The following is a 19,890-nucleotide window of genomic DNA, read 5'->3' as shown; positions in this document are numbered from 1 at the left end:
CTTCTTATTTTTCTTTAGTATGACAAATATATAATACTAGAGATATGTCTAAATTTTTATATAAATTATCTTTATTGTATTTGTCTTTTTTATCTTTTTTGTCATAATATTTAATTATGGCATCATGGGTTGACTTGTTTGACCCCAAAGGTTGAATTGCTTATGGATTTAATTAGTAGAACTTAAAAACAAAGATACATTAAATATAGAATTTCATGAGGAAAAATGGGATTTTATACCTTAAATATGGAACTTAATGAGAGAGGGAGAGAGAGAATAGAATGAATTGAATAGTAGTATTCCAATTACAACTTTTGCCCTTATAATATAAAGGGATCAATTTCAAGAAAGGGGTATTTTAGTTAAGAAAAAAGTCTAAAAGCCATAGGGAGTTATTCCCACTTTTTACAATAGTATAGATAGATTTACATGAATTCCCTCTCCAATTACCTATCTCGGCTAAGGGTGCAAGTCGAGTTGGCCCAAGTCAACAGTTTAGACTGTTTTGGGCTCGGGCTTTGGGTTGGGTCCATTAGAATTTTGACAAAATTCCAAGCCTAACCCACCATATACAAGGTTTTACACCAAACATATTTTTATTTGCACTCTTCCCAAACAAAGCCTAAAGGTGTTAAGATTGGTCGAGGCTCACATTTGTTTTTTTAATGACATTTTCATATTTTGGCCAAGCTCAAACTATCAAGGATGTATTGCACTTGTTCGAATTGACTTCTAGCCAATAAGAAGTGAATTTCACTAAATTTGACATTCTAATCATTCCAATTGTGCCACAACAATTGGAATCTGATGCCGATTCCTAACTGAACCAAATAGGTGCCAGGAATAGGTGATTCCGGTTCTATTTCATGGGGAATCTGATTTCGATTCCGGTCCTGTCCATAAACCAAACACACCCTTAAATTTCAATTTATACATTGTGGGAATAATATTTGTGCCCACACTCTTGTGGCTTTTGCACTTTCATCTTCTTTATCTCATGAGTGGTTAGACTCACCCCCCAGAGTTCGGCTTTGGTCAGGGCAGTTTCCAACCTCACACTGTTCGTGTAGATTAAGGATGCGCCATGCATCTTTTGGTTTGTGCGGTGGCTTAATGCATGCGAAGCTAATTAAACGGAGTTTATCCTTCCACCTTTAGCTTTTCATTGGATCCATTTGACTTCTGATAAACCAAACCATGTTCACTCTCATTCTCTCTCTCTCTCTCTCTCTCTCTCTCTCTCTCTCTCTCTCTCTTTCCAATCGGCGGTGACCAATAGCCATCACCGATGACTATTAACACCGGCGACCAAAGAAAAACCTTAGGTATTTTGTTCATTCATTTTTTCTTCCTCAAACATTTCATCTTTGCCATGAAAGATAAACTCAATCCATCTTTTCATTCATTTGTTTTCATCCATGGACCCCAAAAATTTGTTTTACAAGGGCTATATATCAGATTGGATTGAGTTCATGCTTCTTATCATAATCAAATTATGTATAACATCTTTCATGGCAAAGATGCAATTTTCGGGGAAGAAAAAAATAAATGAACAAAATACTTGAGGTTTTTCTCCAGTCATTGGTGTTAGCAGTCATTGGTGATGGATGTTGGTTGCCGCCAGTTGGAGAGGGAGAGATAGAGAGTGAATAGGGTTTGGTTTATCAAGCAAGGGCAGAGATTGGCGAGTTTTGAGTGGGAAGTGGAATGGATCCAATGAAAAGCTAACAGCGGAAGGACAAACTTCCTTAATGAGCTTCGCATGCATTAAGCCACTGCACGAACCAAAAGACGCGTGGCACGTCCTCAATCTGCGTGAACAATGAAAGTATGGAAACTGCCCTGACCAAAGTCGAACTAGCCCCCTCAATGTATTTCCCAATTTTTAATTGATTAGAAGTTCAATTGTAGTGAAAAAAAACTAAAACGAAACTATGGAAGTGTATATCTAAGTAATTCACCCTTATTTCTTACATTTTTAATATTTCTGGGCCTTCAAAATTTTCGCCCGGATAGATGATTCAAGTGGGCCGAAGAGAGATGGGAGACATTTCTCCACTGGCGGCAGGAACAAGTTGTTTGATGGTTTGACGAATAGTGGTATCGGGTTAGAAACTCAGTAATAAGGGAAAATTCCCGATTAGTACCCTGTACTTTGGGCCTAGTGCCACTTTGATTCCCAAACTTTAAAATACGACAATTCAATACCCAAACTTTCAAAACGTGTCAATTCAATACCTACTGTTAACCAACTGTTAAGTGGCATTTGAGGAAGACAGAAATGCCCTTCGGGTGTCATCTAATTTTCTTTATTAACCATCCAAACGTTGACAAAAAATTAATAATCTCAAATCCTTGCTTCTTCTATTCAAGAAAGTTGGGTCACGTCTCAGTGGGCATTTCTAGACCCCAACTTTCTTGAATAAAAGAGACAAGGATTTAGGACTGTTAATTTTTTTGTCAATGTTTGGATGATTGATAAAGAAAATTAGATGGCATTCAAAGGACATTTGTGTAATTTTCAAAATCATTTAACGGTTGATCAACGATAGGTACTGACTGACTGGATTGACACGTTTTGAAAGTTTGAATATTAAATTGTTGCATTTTAAAATTCGAGGAGCAATGTGGCACTAAGCCCAAATTACAGGTGTTAATCGGGAATTTTCCCTAGTAATAACCTAGTAGGATCGGGTTGGAGTTCTTCGATATTTATATATTGGGTAAATTTCTTAAACTATCCTTATGGTTTAGCTAATTGACTAAGTGTACCCTTACTTTTTGAAAATTGACTTATGCTACTCCTATTGTTTTTGACAATTGACTAATACTTCATTTACCGTTAGCATCCGTTAACAAAAAGATGAAAAGACTATTTTTACCCTTTATTCTTCTACAAATTTTCAAAATAAAACAGAGAGAAGGGGAAATTTTGCCCCTCCGATAGGAGGAACTCCCCTTCTTCCTCTCGCAGAAAAATTTGCCCCTTCGAAACGCCTCACCAGGCGCACCCAGATGCTTCCAAGGTGAGTGACGGGCATGACCAAGCGGAGCAGATGCCTCGATGATGGTGTCTCCTTTTCCAATTAGAACAAAGCAAAGAGAAAGGAAATGAACTGAAGATCCATAAGGTGATGAGCACGACGAGGTGCTTGGTGGGTATTGAGATGTTGACGCGATAAGAGACGCTTGCCTGCTCTTGAAGAATTTGGGCCTCTTCTTCCTGGAGGCTGGACTTGAAAAGAGGAGGAAGGCATGCCCTTAAATTAAAAGAAAACTAAAGGAACTCCGATTTGTCCCACTTATTCACTGTTAATAACTGCTCTATCTATGTCATGCCTGAACTCGGATGGCAGAAATCTCTTAACAGTTCCGACGGAGCTAATGGCGTTGATGAGGGTGAGTTGGCCTAAGATGCTCTCCCCTCCTACGACTGATATCACCACATCAATTTTGTGATCTTTTAATATCTTCTCCATTAAATCACGATCATCCATGGTACCGTGTAGGATGATGGCTCCTTTGTCTCGGAAGGCTCTGATGAGTTTGGCCTTGGAAGGACTGATTGAACTAGGATGGATAAGAATATAGGTGGTTCTGCCGGTGGCCCCTCTCTCGACTTTAGCCTACATCTCACAAAGAGTAGCTTCTTCTTCTTCCATCTCCTTCAACTGTTTCTTCACCTCGTCCAATTCTTAAACCCCTGAAAAAATCGAGACATATGTTATTTCCGCCCAGAAGTTCTTCCATACTATTCTTCCTTTGAAATGCCTCACTAGGCACACCAAGCTCGCTAACCACAACCGCCTCCATGCATAGGAACAATCTGGATCGACAATGATTGGTTTTGGTGAATGATGATTTTTGAGAGAAAACCAGAGTTGAGAGTAGAGAAATTACGCTCATAGATTGACAGTCAAAGGGGATAATGAGATATTCCGTCCGAACCGGTGTTGGTGTTGGTGCTGGTGCCGATGTTGGAAGTTATAATAAGGGTAAATTAGGTATTTTTGGAAGTTATAACAATCATGTGATACACATTTGAATGATAACAGTAAGGGAAGTATTAGTCAATTGTAAGGGTAGCGTATGCACTTAGTCAATTAGCTAAACAATAAGGATAGTTTAAAAAATGGGTAAATTTCTTAAATTACCCTTATAGTTTAGCTAATTGACCAAATGTGCCCCTACTGTTTGAAAATTGACTGACGCTATCCTTATTGTTTCTGACAATTGACTAGTTCTATCCTTACTGTTTGCATCCCTTAATATTCTATTAATTTCGTATATAGGTGACATATAATTTTTTTTAAAATCCAATTTTACCCTTATCATCTTCTTCCTTTTAGGAAACTGAAGTGATTCGGTCTTGAACCTGTTGATGCATTAACCCCCTCTACATCCGGTTTCTCTTACCCATAAAATATTGATTCTCCCTCAGGCCATAGACAGCGTAACCATTGTTTGAGAAGAATTCATCTACAACTCCCAGATCTGATTCAAGCGGAGGGAAGAGGACGAAGGGAAGGGGGTTCATCCACTTCCTCTAATTTATGCTAGATGTCGGAAGTTCTTTCACCGGCAACCTCTGTATTCCTAGTTCATAGAGCTACAAGGCTTTCAGCTAATTCGATTTCTGGGTTTTTCAACGATGGTCATTTGTAGAAATTGCAACAATGAGGAAGAAGAATTCATAATTAATCAAAGAATTGTCGAGGCACTTGTTGACATTTTCTAGAACGGGTTCTGGTTTGTGGTCTGGCAAGGGTGATGAGTATAGTTTCGGTCTTAAAGGACTTGGTGTAGACGACATCGACTTTGATGACCATGAATTCATAAGAAATGGAGACCCAGGTGCCGGTTGCCCCAGATCCTCAGGTCTAAGATTCGGATATCATCTGCCGTTCCAACGGATTCAGCAGTTCTGGTAATAAATGAGGATCTGGAGGGTAAAATAGTCTTTTTTCATCTCTATTGTCAAAATAAAAAATAATAGGGTAGTATAGTCAATTTTCAAACAGTATTAGTCATAAGATAAAGGATAGTTTTAAGAAATTTACCTTTAAAAAATTTACCCTTATATATTTTACTCGCCTCGAATCGGAGATGGACTCGCCCGAGTCACGCCTTTTAGGGTGGGATTCCTGGTTTTCCCTTCTAGCGCTTTTTCCAACGTTCCTTGCGCTTCTTCGCAGCTTCCAGCGTCGCTCCCCATTTTAAAACCTCTCTGTAAAACCCTACATCTTCGAGAGATTTTGAAAGATGTCTCGAATCGTTCGATCTCGTCTTCTTCTCTACCTCTCGAAGAACAACAGGCCCTTTTGTTCAAGCGTCAGTGCAAATCCTCCCAAGGAGCCAATCGCCTCTTCCGCATCTATTCTCAACGATCAACCTCCTTCAACCCCTTCTTCTCCTTCCAGTACCTCTGAGAAGAAATCATGGAGTTTTCTCAAGTTTGGGGTAGTCGGCGCTTTTATTGGAGCAGCTGCAACCGCCAGTTACGCTACTTATGGTTCGTTTCTTCTTTTATTCATAAATTTCTAACTAATTCTGAAGAGGTTATGAGTTTTCTTCTTCTTTATTTCTTTGTACTTTTTTTCCCGATCTCTGGTTGGTTGTCTTGATTTTGTGCGCAGAATCAAAGAACATCTATTTATTTGTTGAATTTCTTTGGAACTATTCCAGAAACCAAATGATGTCTATTTGTGTTTTCTTTAGTTGGATACTAAAATCCTGAAAAAGAAATAACTTCTTATTTATAGGAAATATATATGTTTTTATCCATTTAGACCCATTTATCCGATCTTCATTTGATTGGTATGTTCCCTGCTTTTAGTTGAAATGCAATGGTTGTGCAAGTTTTTAGTCTCAATGAGTACTGGGTTTTAGTTAGATAGTGCTGGATTCTGGAATCAGCTTAACAAATGTCTTGCCATTTCCTTCAACTGTACTGAAGGATAACTGAAATGTAAACCAAAACTAACAAAAAGGCACTGAAGAAGAAAGAAAATCCTTAGTGAAGAGAAGAAAAGAGAAGAGAAGAGAATGTTGATTCTTTATTGGAAAATGGGATGCTTTTTTTTATTCTATTTTTTTTTTACTTGTCTATGCAGCATACACCTTAGAAGAAGTGGATGAGAAGACAAAGGTGTTTCGGGAGTCTGCAAATCAGACCGTGGGAGGTGATACATCTGCTATTGATGTAAGTATGACATTTGTAAAAAATCTTAGAATTCATGCTAATAGAAATGTTAAAATGGTATAATTGTTTGGACTTTGGATCAACAAAATATTCGGATCTGTATCAACACCTTACTGTCTTGTATTACACAAAAACATAGAATACAAACCTTTCCTTCTATATTCAGTGCATTAGTACCTGACAATCTGACATCACCACTAAAGCCTGATAGGAGAGGATATACTGATTTAGGAACATACTTATCCCGTTATAAGTTTCCATGGATTAGAATATTTACAGAATGTATCTCTGGTTGGGGTGTAATGTTAGAGAAATATTACTAGATACTTCTTGTATTGTCCAACTAATGTTTTAAAAGGCACACCTAGACGCACATGTGAGGTTCATTTTATGACATCCACCTTGCTTCAATCCAACCACAATACCTTTCAAAAGTTGCACCCACGTTTGGTAAAATTAAGTGCATGCATGGGTCACTTTGTACCTTGGCCTAGGTGTATATGCTTTTATAAGTTGTTTTTTTTGTTACTATTTTATACATCTCTGTGTTTTACATTTTTGTAATACTCTATTAACTTCTAAATTAATAGTTGATTGTGCACTATTAGTGGTCTATTAACTTTTCAAAGAAACAATAGAAAAGACCTTTTTGAATACTTCTAACCCAGTTTTTTTTCAGATAGGATCTCAACTAGCAAAATTTCCACTAAAGAAGCAATAACAATACAGCTGACATCTGATCCTTAAACCTAAAATAGAATGAACTGCAACCAAAATCATAAATCCAACCCCCTTTATTATATAAGCGGGCAAAAATTTTGGTTGGTGATATTGCCTCTGAATACCCCATGCCTACTTGCTTGGACTTGTCTTGTAGGAATGCAATACATCTAACATTATACTAACTAGAAGTAATGCAACTGGAAGATAGACCAACACATTGAGAGTTTCACATGTTTGAATTGTTGAGTTCTTGAAATTCACATTTGTTTGGTTTCACTTTCATTTTGAATTTATTTTATATGCTATGCTTATTATTTTGATTTGAGATGATAAGCTTTTTAAAAATTTAATTTCTTTTAAAATTCAGGTTTCAATGTTTTTATGCATTTATATTTTCTCATTTACTTTTTTTTTTGTTTGTCCATTTTAAATATGCATCTTGCCTCATTCAAGACCATGCTTTCTCTTGTGCTTTGCGCCTTGGGTGCTAGAAGGTCCTTTCACTTTTCTTGTGTGTCTTTCTTTTAAAGCATTGGTATTGTCTTTACAAGGGACATATATGATATTTTGTGGAAGGTTACCTACCAATTGATAAATAGAAATGGGATAATACCCCTATTATATGAAATGAAATTTAGCCCTTGACTATATTGACCTTTGAGCTCATGATCTAACTTTTTAATTTTCTCTTGGAGATTTATTTACTATTTGCAACCTGAAAGATACCATGCAGCATTGCAGATTCACTTACTATCTACTCAATTCAGCCTTAGTCCCAAGTCCCAACTATTTGGGGTTAGCTACATGAATCTTGCCCCATCATTGAGTTCTGTCAAGGGTCTGATAGATTCTCTTACTATCTTGCCACGGACACCATTGTCCTTGTCTCAAAATGTTCTCTTCTATCATGTTGTTGTTGTTGTTATCAGTGTTTTTAAAGGCATACCTCAGGCATGCCTTGGCACGCATGTGAGGCACATTTTAAGGCATGTGCCTTACCTAGGCATGCCTTCTTTTAAAGGGTGCACACCTTGCAGCCAAGGTGTGCGCCATTTTTTAAATATACATTTTGGTAGTTTTTTTTTTTTTAGATTCTTATGTGTTTTACATTGTAGTAATGGTTTATCAACTTCTAAATTACCTTCTATTACTTTTTGTATGCCATTAATGGCCTATAAAACTTGTAAGTTTAACAAAAAAACAATGGCCTTTTAAATACCTGAAGGCTTAGTTCTTGAAAATAAGATCTCAATAGCAAGATTTTCACTGAAGAAGCAACAACAATACACCTAATATCTGATCCCTAATCCTAAAATAAAATGAACTGTGACTGAAGTCACAAAATATACTCCTTTATATATAGGCCAAAACATTTAGGTCTTACATGGACTTGTTTGGGTTTGCCTCAAGGGGAGGGGTGATCTCCTAGGATTGGGAATGCAAGAAGTTACACATGACACTAAGTAAAAGAAATGCAATTAGGAAATAAATAAACACATTGAAAGTTCCACATGCTTGAATTGTTGAGTGCTTGAATCACTGTGCTATAATCCACATGTTGTGCCATTTCCACATTTTCATGTTGAAAATGTTTTATATGTTTTGCTTATGTATTTTAATTTGAATATATAGGCCTTTTTAAGACTTTTATTTCTTTTGAAATTTAGGTTTTCATTTTATGTATTACTGTTCTCTTTTAGTTTTTTTTTTTGATTTTTTAATTTGCATCTTGCTTCTAAAAGGTGCATGCCTTGCCTTGCGCCTTGGGAGTCTTGCACTTTTTTTTTAAACACTGATTACTATATTGTTATTACTATAATAACAATATTATTGTTATTATTGTGATGCAAAACTTGAGTTATTAATATGGTAAAGTTCTGTTATTGACTTATTGCTTATTGTTGTCTTCAACAGAAATTCCAGGCATTGCTTTATTCAGCTGCTATGACAGGTAAATCTATGAATTATGCTCCTATTCTTTTTAATTCATTATTCATTATTTTCTGCTCCCATCCCTTGTAATTCTGCTTCTAGGGTCCATGTGTACATCATGGACTTGTCATTCTGCAGTTCATTTCTTACTCTTATAGCATCTTCACTATTATAGCATAGGCTATCCCCCCTTAAGGAAATTTCGTTGGGCTTTTAACCATAGGTTATTTATTGAAGTGGAGAAACTAGGAAGGATAGGATCAGAAATGAAGTCATTAGTAGGAACTTGGGGGTAACTCCAATAGGTGATAAAATTAGAGAAAGTAGACTCAGATGGTTTGGTCATTCACATGCATAGAAGATCATCAACAGCACATGTAAGAACTGATCTGTTGCAAGTTGAAGGGGTAGACCAAAAAGGACATGGTTAGAAGTAGTAAGAAATGATTTAAGCACCAATAGTTTAAGAATGGATATGCTTTGAACATAATAGAATGGTGAAACAGGACTAATGTAGCCAAACCCATATGGTTGGGATAAGGTTACCTTTTCTTTTTCCTTTTTTCCATTTTATTGGTGATGGTTGAGTTTTCAGTTTCTTTTCACCCCTTTGAAGGGGAAAAATTTAATTAGAGAAGTTCTATTGATATCTCTTTTTTTGAAATTTATCTTCTCCTTCTTTTGGTGCATATCATTTTATTAATTACATTGTCTGATATCCCAGTGCCTGCTAAAGCAATTGAGCTATACCTGGACCTCAGGAGGTCAATTGAAGAACATGTTCGGGTGTGTATTACTTTTTTGACTACCTTTTGCGGTTTTTTAATCATACAGTTCTTATGTATTTTACATGTATTGATGCAGGGATTTACTGAACCATCATCTGAGAAGCTTCTTCCTGATTTGCATCCTCAGGAGCAGCATGTATTTACACTTGTTCTGGATCTAAATGAGACTTTAATATACTCTGATTGGAAGGTAAACTTTCATTCTTGGGCTTTTATTACATGCAAGTATTTTCATTTTTTCCCTATTCATTATCAGTAAGATTAGCTGATAACTTAATGTTGTTCACCTTGCATGTCTGTATCTTCCATTTTTTTTTCATCTATTACTTATTTCTCCTTAGGTGTAAACCCCATAATTCTGCTACTCTCTCTCTCTCTCTCCATATGCATATGTATGAATCTATATATTCATGCATGCATGCATGTGTTATGTATACACGCGTGAACTTGTAAAGGGCATGTGCCTTGAATTTGTTTTGATTATTTAATACTTAATGGAGAGATATTTTAATCTGAACTTATTTTGAATATTTAATTTCTAATCTAATTTAGAATTCGTTTTTACTAATGTCCTAGGTTTCTGTAAAAATGACTATGTTATTAAGGAGAATTTTTTTTTTGTTAGTAATGAAATTTGTTGTTCATTACTGAAGCACCTAGCCTGATGAACTAATAGTCAAAGATTTTAGGGCATGTACTTTATCTTCTCTCAAAAAAATTTAGGGAATGTACTTTTAAAAGATTTCCATATACATGACAAGCTATTTTAAATATCTTTATTTTTTTATTTTTAATTTTGTGGAGGAAAGAAGGCTGGGAATGTTGTTATCTCAACATTTGTTATTTGGAAGGATTTGATTTAACAAGGAAGCCCTCACATAAACTGGTATTTTTCTTCATTTAAATTGAATATACTTTACATCATACAGCACCTTTTATTGGCATCAATAGGTTTCATTCACCACCATTCCATTGCAGGCAACTATCATTAGTGTATGACTGTATGTTGAGCCACCATAAACTCCATTAGGATAACAGACTATGTGCACAAACAGAGAAATGGGTGAAATGAAATGTGGGAAAAGATGCCAGAATTATGATATTATTATCTTTGAAACTCATAATGTTACCAAATTGCCAGGAAATAACTTCTAGAAAACACATTCAGCACCTCTGGCCAATCAATGAAATTACCCAAGCTGTTGGATTGGTTGGGTACTTTGGATGGGTTGCCAAGAATATCATTTAGGGCAAAATGCAATGTCTCTTCCTCTTCAAACACCAATGGCATTTGAACAGCTTAAATCAAATTAGAAAAGCAAAACTGATTCAGGCACACAGACTTACAGTTCTAGCATTATAGAAAGTAGCTACGTAACCATGCCTCCAGACACAAGTGATTTTAGAGTGAGAGGGAGAGACAAAATGGTTTTAAGATCTATTGCATGAAAGAGGTAAAAATCTGAACGAATTGAAAGATAATCAAGAGGAAATGGTGCATATTGATTGACTGATGTTGGTATGCACATGAAAAACAATGTGGGTATAGTTTGAGATGAAGATGGCGAATGAGATGAACACAGCGGCAAATGGCGTGTCTGTTAGGGAAGTGGGCAAGATAGAATTGAGTTTGGAGTTTTTGAACTGTTGTTTGATGGGTAGATTTGTGCACTTGGAACCTGATATCAGAGATTTGGAGAAATGGGTGATTGCTGAGTGGCACAGCTTGAGCTTTACCTGTGTCAGAAGATTGGGAGTATTGCTTTTCCTATTCAGCTTTAGGCGGAAACAAGACATGGAAAAACCCCTAGTGAGGGAAAGGTAGGAATGAAAAGGAATCCAGAAATTTTCTTCAGTCGATGGTCACTGTCTTGGAAAGGATTTAGAGAAGATAAGATTTATATGGCTCAATGTCTATGGAATACCATTACATGCTTGGAGTACAGAAGTCATCAGGACAATAGGAGATGCTGTTGGGAGCTTTAGAAGGTTTGAAGATGGGAGAACATTCGGTTTGCAAGAATATTAATTGAGATTTAGAACACGATCTTGATTCCAACTGCCCTAGATCTGTTTTACCTTGATGATGTTTACAATCTTAGGATCGTAATACTTGGGGAAGACCCTTTTTTCTGCTTGAAAGACCAGAAGGTGGCAAGACCCTTTATGTAAATCTGTAGCAGCTGGTGCTCTAGGAATCAAAAGGTTAAGAGAAGTGAACATTGCATTAATAAGTGGTTTTCGAGATCTCAACCGAAAATCTCTTGAGGCAGATAATCTTGAAGAAATATAGGCCTGGAAACTTCAGTTGGAGCCCAAGAATCTGAGGGGCTGTATGAATGCTCAATGTGGAGGGGTATTGGAAAATTTCATGGCAAAGTTTGCAATTCTATTACAGATGAAAGTGAGCCTTGGTGGTAGGATAAGATTTTTTAGAGGTGATTGGTGTGAACCGTGTGATGATAACCTTAATGGATTGGTTTTCCTTCCCTTTTCGTTCTAGCTGACAACAGGGAATGCTTGGGTTATGGACGTGAAAGAGTTTCAGGGTGTTGAAGTGGTTTATGTCCATCCTTCAGGAGATCCTTAAATGGTTGGGAGATTGAAGACCTTTCTACCCTTCCCTAGCTGCTCAACAGCAGTATTTCAAGTCCAGATCAAGATGATTTGAGAGTATGGAGGTGGGACCATTCGGGAACATTTTCTGTCAAATCTTTCTTCAAGAAGCTGAGCATCTTTTATCCTATAAGGGATGAACTGTTGGTTGCTTCGTAAGGACCTAAGGGGTACAGCTTCAAGAAGCTGAGCAAGAGAATTAAGCATTAGATGCTTAGTGATTGAGGGGGACTCGAAGGTGGTGATTAGGTGGCTGAAAGGAGATATCAGTGGCTTGTGGAGCTACAGCAATGAGAAGAAAAAATTTAATTGGCTGTGTAAGGACTTAGAGGTGCAATACAGCTGGGTGAAGAGAAGTGCTAACTCAATGGCTGATGGGTTAGCTAAGCAAGGGGTGGCTAAGGATTCTTTGTTTTGGGCACATTTTTAGTATTTTGTTGCCATTTTGATGTTGGGGAGTTAAGATAGTTTACCTCCCCCATTTTCTGTAATTAATTTTCACAAGTATTATTCATTAATAAAGATTTCTGTTATCGATCAAAAAAAAAAGGACCTAAGGGGTACAACTAGCAAGTGAGATGAACATCCAGAAACAGGTCATAGAAGGAGATTCTAAGGTTGAATGAGATGAAGTTTAAGTGGTTAACGAGGAATCTACAGGTGAAAGCTCAATGGGTTCCAAGATCGGCTAAAAACTAGGTTGAATGTTTTGTTAAGCAAGGGGTGGATAGAAATCAATTATTTTGGGCGAAGTTGTAAATCTTGTTGGGGGGGGGGGGTAGCTTGTATAAGTCCTTAATCTTGTATATAAAGTTGTACATTTTTGTTTCAGCATAATACAACTTATTTCTTCGTTGTAAACTTTTATTGCTCAGCATAATAAAAGTCAAGCAATTTTCAGGCCTTAGACTTCCTCCACAGAGAAATATTGCTTCCTCATGTCTCTACAAAGCAAGGTTTTAAAAACTGACCTGGAACCGGAACCGTTCTGGCCACTGGTTTCTGGGTTGACGGTTTGACTGTCTGGTTTGAACAGACGGCCTGTTCCAATGAAAAAAAAAATAAATAAAAAAGGCCAAAACCATTGAACAGGTCGAATGGGTTGACAGTTCGACCGCCCGGATCAGCAGGTAACTGACCAATTCAACGGTTTTTGGCCAGGGACCGGGTTTGGGGTAAAACGGAACCGGTTGCCTGGATGATTACCGGGCTGAACAGTCCGACCGTCCAGGTCAATGGCAGTTCGAAAACATTTCTACAAAGACAGCCTTTCTGCTTTATGACTGCTGTTTTGGAAAAATGTCTAACCAGAGACAGCATGCAAAGAAGAGGTGTAAATTTGTATTCTATAACTATGCTTTGTGTAGAGGATATTGAGACTGCAGATCATCTGTTTCTTCATTGTATTCTGGTGAGGGGGTCTGTAATTATTTCTGTAAAATTCTAAAATTCAATTGGTGTCAGCCAAGATCTTCAACAGAACACCTGAAGGCTTGGAGGGTGGGGGTCTTAACAGAAGATGCAGAAAGTTGTGGAGCTCCATTCCCATTCCAGCATCATGGTGCATTTGGAATTAAAGAAATCAGAGGGTATTTGAGGGCAAGAGCTGCTCGGTTGAGGAAGTCACTACAAGAATTTCGAGGACTGTTCTCTCTTGTCTGGCAATTCTGGACCTGTTCAACATTATCTCTCATCATTTTTATTTTTTGATTTTGATATTTTGTTATCCTGAAATTGTTCAGGCCTTTTGTCAGACAGTCAGAGGAGCTTGTGTGTTTTTGTATGGTGTCCCACTCTACATGTTATAGTAGTACATGGCTTCAACTTATAAATGAATAGAATACTTTATATTTCAAAAACTAAAGGTCTAGCTGTGCCGGAAGCACTTGGCGTGACACTTCTTTTAATCTCAATGATGCTCCAACCCGAAGTGAGTAAAAAACTTGGGTACTTAGACACTTTTTGTAAAGTTTTTCTATATATAAATACAACATATACATTTTCGATTTCAAGGAAAAGAATAAAACTTAGGCACTTAGTACTAGTAAACAAGGTTTCTGCAGAAAAGAACATATGCAACAAGGGGCTAACAATTAAGACAGCACTTTGATTTTCTTATTTTTTACTATATTTCATCTATGATACCTGGATACCTATACAAGTGTGTGATATTTTCCGGACACTTCAATTTTTAGTTCAAAATTCACATCCAACACTCTATCCAACTTTATCCTTGTTGTATCTTGGTATGTAAGAGTTGTTTATGCACCTAAGTATTATTTATTGCCTTGTCATTTTGCCATGATTTTTGGATATTGGTATCATGAAACCTGCAGACCTGTGAATACTTTGTACCTGTGCCATGTACAAAATATGTAGCACTGCACTTGGTTGGGGAGAGATATTTTGAGAAACTCTTTGAGAGGTTAGGCAAATAAAAGAGATCTGCATGTGGAAAGATTGTATGAGTGATGATATTAGTTGGAATTGTTTTGAAAAATTTAAGGAGATTTAACTGGCATATCTTTCTCTTTTTTTGATTGGTAATTCAACTGGCATATCTTGTAATTTCTTTTTGTTTTCTTTTAATGAACCTTATTTCTTCAAAATTGCATTTTAACCATATTTCTCTTGTTATGTAAAGCGTGAGCGGGGGTGGAGAACATTTAAAAGACCTGGGGTGGATGCCTTCTTGGAGCACCTAGCCCAGTTTTATGAAATTGTTGTTTATTCGGACCAGCTGAGTATGGTAATCATGTTTTTTTTCTTTTAGAATTAAACCAGTATCTTTTATTTTTTCTTGGTTAAGTCCATTGAAGTTGACATTTATTTTCTTGGCATGTTTGTAGTATGTTGATCCTATTATTGAAAGGCTGGATAAGAAGGGATGCATACGCTATAGACTATCAAGATCTGCAACCAGATATCAGGATGGAAAACATTACAGGGTAAGTAGTACCTGGTAAATTTTGTTTCCTTCAATTTCTGTCATGCACCATTATGTTGATTCATTTTCAGGTGTCATCTCTTCCCTTGGCAAGTTTAGAGAACTTTCTAGTTTGTTTTGCTAAATGCTGTTTATACACTTTCTAGTACTGTGGGCACATTTTTTCAGAAATCATTAATGTCTAATCCTGAACTCCAAAGTTATTTGGATATAAATTTAAATCTAGATACTGTTCTAGGCCCAATTTTTTTTCCCATGTTCTAACCATTGATAGTTCAAATCTAGGGATGAATTACTATAAGGAAGAAATCCTAGTTGTCTTTCAACAAATTTACAGCTTGCTATAGCAAATTAACAATAGAAATCATGAGTGTATTCTTGCTATCTATTTTAACTACTTCATGTGGTAATGTAGAAGTGTGTGAAGGCTTGATCTTTATCTTGCATGGAGACTTGTGAAATTGGAGAAATGTAGTTTCGAAATGGTTAATTCTTGCTTACAGGATTTCTCAAAGCTGAATAGAGATCCTTCTAGGATCCTCTATGTGAGTGGGCATGCACTAGAATCAAGCCTTCAGCCAGAGAATGGTGTTCCAATTAAGCCTTGGAAGCTTGAAGCAGATGATACAGCACTTCTGGATCTTATTCCTTTTCTTGAATGTATGCTCTCTGCTTATCTCTTCAAAATGCTTAGATTTAGATGCCCACTTTGCTTATTTTGTGATTCTTTCAGGTTGAAATGGTATTTGCTCTATGTGGGGTTTACTGAAATTTACTGGTTTTTCTACAGATGTAGCACGCCATAGACCTGCCGATATAAGACCGGTACTAGCTTCTTATCAGGGTCATGATATTGCTACTGAGTTCATTGAGCGCTCTAAAGAGCACCAAAGGTAAATTAACTTTGGAGGAGAATAGATGCCACCAATTCTATTTTAGAAGATACATTACTCTGTAAGAGAAGACATAGTATTGTCACCTGCAGCTGTAGACCATTTTCAGTAAATAGAATTATGTTTGCCTGCACAGCTAGTGAACTCTCACCTTCCCTGTAGAGCAATTAATGGTGAAGTTTATCATGGCTTCCATCTGTGGATCGACCTGAATTTGCTTTACTGAACTTATTTCCTTGTAAATATAAGCAAGTAGCTTAAAATGTAGCTCCCTTTTTTTTGATAAGTTTAAAATGTAGCTCCCTTACTATCTGAGATGTATTAAATCATTTCTAACCACTAGTAGCACCCTGCTCATGCATGCCTACAAGTAACCTCAAGTCTATACGATCACCTTATTTAACAGATTCTGGTCCAATAATAGCATTTAAAGATTGACTTGGAACAGAACTACCTAAATACAATTTCCTTTTCTATTTAGAATAATGCAGATATTCACCATGTCTACAATCACTATGTTATGATTTTTTTTTTAGTGCTGGCCTTGTTCTTTGCAACTTATAAATATCCAATGTTAGTCCTGGCTAACTTTGATGGCAGTAGTTTGGGCAATCCAGGGCCCTCTGGAATAGGGGGAGTGATAGGAGATGAAAAAGGGAATCTGTTAGCTATGTATTCTGGCCCAATTGGGGTGGGAGATTCCTTGAGGGCTGAGATATTAGCTCTTGAAGGAGTACAAAGGGTCAAAGATATGCATATTAAGAAATTGACCATAGAAGGTGATTCTGAAATTGTAGTGAACTGGTTAAAGGAGGACAACTCCAAGCTCTGGAACTACAACAATGAAAAGAGGAAATTTAAGTGGCTGAGTAAGGACATGGAAGTTAGCTGTACATGGGTAAAGAGAAGTGCAAATTCATTGGCAGATGGCTTAACTAGGCAAGGGGTGAACAGAAACTCTATTTTTTGGGCTGTTTTGTAGTTGGTTATGGTTGGGTGTACTTTGATGTATTAGGGAGTTAAGTTTTTTTAGCTCCTTATTTATGTACTTTCTCAATATTTAATAAAATTCACTGTTATTGATCAGAAAAAAATGTTAGTCCTGGCTATCTGGGGTCTTGGGAGGGGTAGACTGGGTGAGGTCCTAATCTTTGGCATTTTTTCCCACAAAGTGGCCGCCCTCGGACTCTAAACCATGTTCACATTGCTAGCCCAAGATGTTACCCTTAACCAAGTAATGTCTTGTTCTTTGTAACTTGTATTGTCCTCAAATAGCTTCAAAATACAGTTGGAACGTAATTAGGTCTTAAGGGTAGTTTTATATTAGCCCTTGATACCAAACCCCCACCCAGAAAGAAAAAAGCTTAAAAGGGAAGGGAATTGTGTGGATTGGTGCTTAGGGTTTGTATGTGATCCTAATGCTCTGATGCTTCTTTTTATGATTATTAGCTTTTACTAGGAATGTCCTTGAAGGCCATTTTTAGGGAAATACATTTCTTCAGTCCAACTTTAATCTCTCTTTTATCGATTTAGAAGATGGGGTATTGATGCTGCACTAACTTCGCAAGATAAGTTTTAGTTTAATTATGAAACCTATACAAAGTTAGACCTAACAATATTGCTTTGTCAACTGTGCAGGCGGATGCAAGAACAGAAGCAGCATGGACGTATCTGGCGACGTTGAGGTTGAAACAGTATTAATTTATCTGACATGAAATTGGTAAATAATTAGGTATTTTTGACAAATATTTGGAATTTTGGAGCCATTTTATTGTATTTCAAAGCCTTTTCCAGGTCCAGAGAGAGGGATTCGGAGAGAACCGAGGACATATATAAATCATGATTTATGTGCCCATCCCACCCCTTGGTGAAAAAAGCAGGGATGGTTTTGTTGTTCCTTCTGAATAACATAATTTTGACAATTTCAAAATGATTTCGTGTATCTTTAGCTTGGTACCTTCCCTAGATATTCTAGGAAGATGAAAACAACTTGTTTACTTGTAAAGTATTTATTCTTTTTTTTTTTTTTTACAAACTTCATTCCTAGCAGGAGAGAAGCTTGATGAGTCCTTTTTGCAAAAGAGTTAGAAGATGAACCCTCTAAATTTGCCTGGGAATTTGGAAAGTGTACAAAATGAATTTGAGAGCATGTGCCTCTAGTTGTAAACTAGAATACTCTCCTCAACTTGTTTTGATCAGTATCTATGATCCAATGGGTTAGAGTCTTTGTTGTGCTGGATTGTTTTGTTTTAGATACGCCCTCACAAAGATCTGGCTGCTGGCCTGCTGCGACTTTGGTTATGGCTTCGGATTATTGATAGGTGATGGACGCATTATCAATCAGAGCATGAAGTGCGTTCAATTTCTTGTCCTATTGGCTCCTAAACCAATAATAAGGGGTAGAAACCATGAGGCTACCATTAATTAATTGAGTTGGAAACTTTGTAAAAAGGGGTAAGAAAACAAAAGAAGTTGATGTTATATTACAAGCAAATCTTAATGCCTTTGGCTGCGTTTGGAAACAATGCAAATAAGTGTGAATGCAAATATGTAGAGTATAAAATGGTTCATATAAATTGCAAAGTTGGGTTAGTTTTGCATTGATAAATTTACCTTTTTATCAAAGACTTTTAGGTGTAATGGATGCAAACATGAATTTTAATAAGTATATGCTTTTTTTTTTATCAAAAGCCCACTTGAATTCCAATGTACTTCTTTTTTATTGATGTACTTTTATATCTTATTATCAATGTAAATATGCATCTTTCTGTCATTTGTTAATGCATAAATGTAATGTTGTTGAACACAGATAAAAGTGAACCAGAGTGCAAATTTATCCTGAATCGGGATTTATACTCTATTTGCATTGTTTCCAAACGCAGCTTTCAGAACATTATTTGAATGCCTTCAATGGGATTTGCTGTTATATTACATGCAAATTCATTCCCAGATACAAGGTTTCTTAGTGTGTAAACATTTGGAAGTGGAAAACAAAAATCAATGGTCATGATTAAGCCTTCTTATCGTGTGATGAGTGTGGAGTGCCAGCAAAGTATGCCTTTCTAAAGTGTGTAAATAATCTCTTTTTATTTTGTAGTTCTAGTGTAGAAAGCTCCTATTAATAAATCCAACAAAGGTTTTGATTCTTTTTTCATGTGGAACAAGATAAAAGATGAATGAAAATAGGAGTTTTGGTGGAAAAATCCAAAAATTTAGAAAAGTACTTTTGCAAAACCAAAAGTGCAAGTAAAAAGCTATGTAAGCAATCAATCAAACCCATGAAATTTGATATCTAATGAGACTAAATCTCAACAAAGTACCATTTATCAAAAGGAAAAATCTCCACAAAACACCCAATTCATGAATCAGATTGGAACTAGTTTAATCCCCTCTCTCTCTTCTAAGCATGCAAATGAATTGGACCATGATCTGATCCAAAATCTAATTCTATTTTGGCAGATTTGATATCTCCTTTTGGATTATTGGATTGGATAATAGAATCCGATCAAAAAATCGGATTGAATTCAAATCACCCCCTATATTATTTATAAATATGTTTATATTTGCATTCTTGTAACTTTTTATATTATTTATTTATTTTTATAAAAATCATGTATATATATGATGAAAATAGTTGAAAAATACTTATATTTTTTATTTTTCTTTATATAAACTTATATTTTCTTTTCTTTTTAATAATTTATTAAATATTTTAAAAATTAAATTAGATCAGATTTGAATATCGACATCCTTAATGGATTCGGATTCAAATCAATTCCAGTATGATCT

The 19,890-nt window shown here is 36.2% G+C and overlaps 1 protein-coding gene across 1 annotated transcript; it reads left to right on the top strand.

The window, feature by feature from the left end:
• The first annotated feature begins 5,092 nt into the window (after positions 1-5,092).
• On the top strand, positions 5,093-18,106 carry LOC104609413 (mitochondrial import inner membrane translocase subunit TIM50-like). The gene is made up of 10 exons (XM_010275717.3): positions 5,093-5,512; positions 6,114-6,202; positions 8,840-8,876; positions 9,582-9,643; positions 9,722-9,835; positions 14,906-15,010; positions 15,111-15,209; positions 15,712-15,868; positions 15,999-16,101; positions 17,740-18,106. Exons 1-10 carry the CDS (start codon positions 5,263-5,265, stop codon positions 17,783-17,785), a joined length of 1,062 nt encoding a protein of 353 aa, XP_010274019.1. The 5' UTR covers positions 5,093-5,262; the 3' UTR covers positions 17,786-18,106.
• Positions 18,107-19,890: the final 1,784 nt, after the last annotated feature.

This window comes from Nelumbo nucifera, chromosome 3 (assembly GCF_055504915.1).
Source record: "Nelumbo nucifera cultivar China Antique chromosome 3, China Antique-T2T, whole genome shotgun sequence".
NCBI lineage: Eukaryota > Viridiplantae > Streptophyta > Magnoliopsida > Proteales > Nelumbonaceae > Nelumbo > Nelumbo nucifera.
Note: the sequence above shows the minus strand (reverse complement) of the source record. Positions and strands in the feature narration are given on the sequence as shown.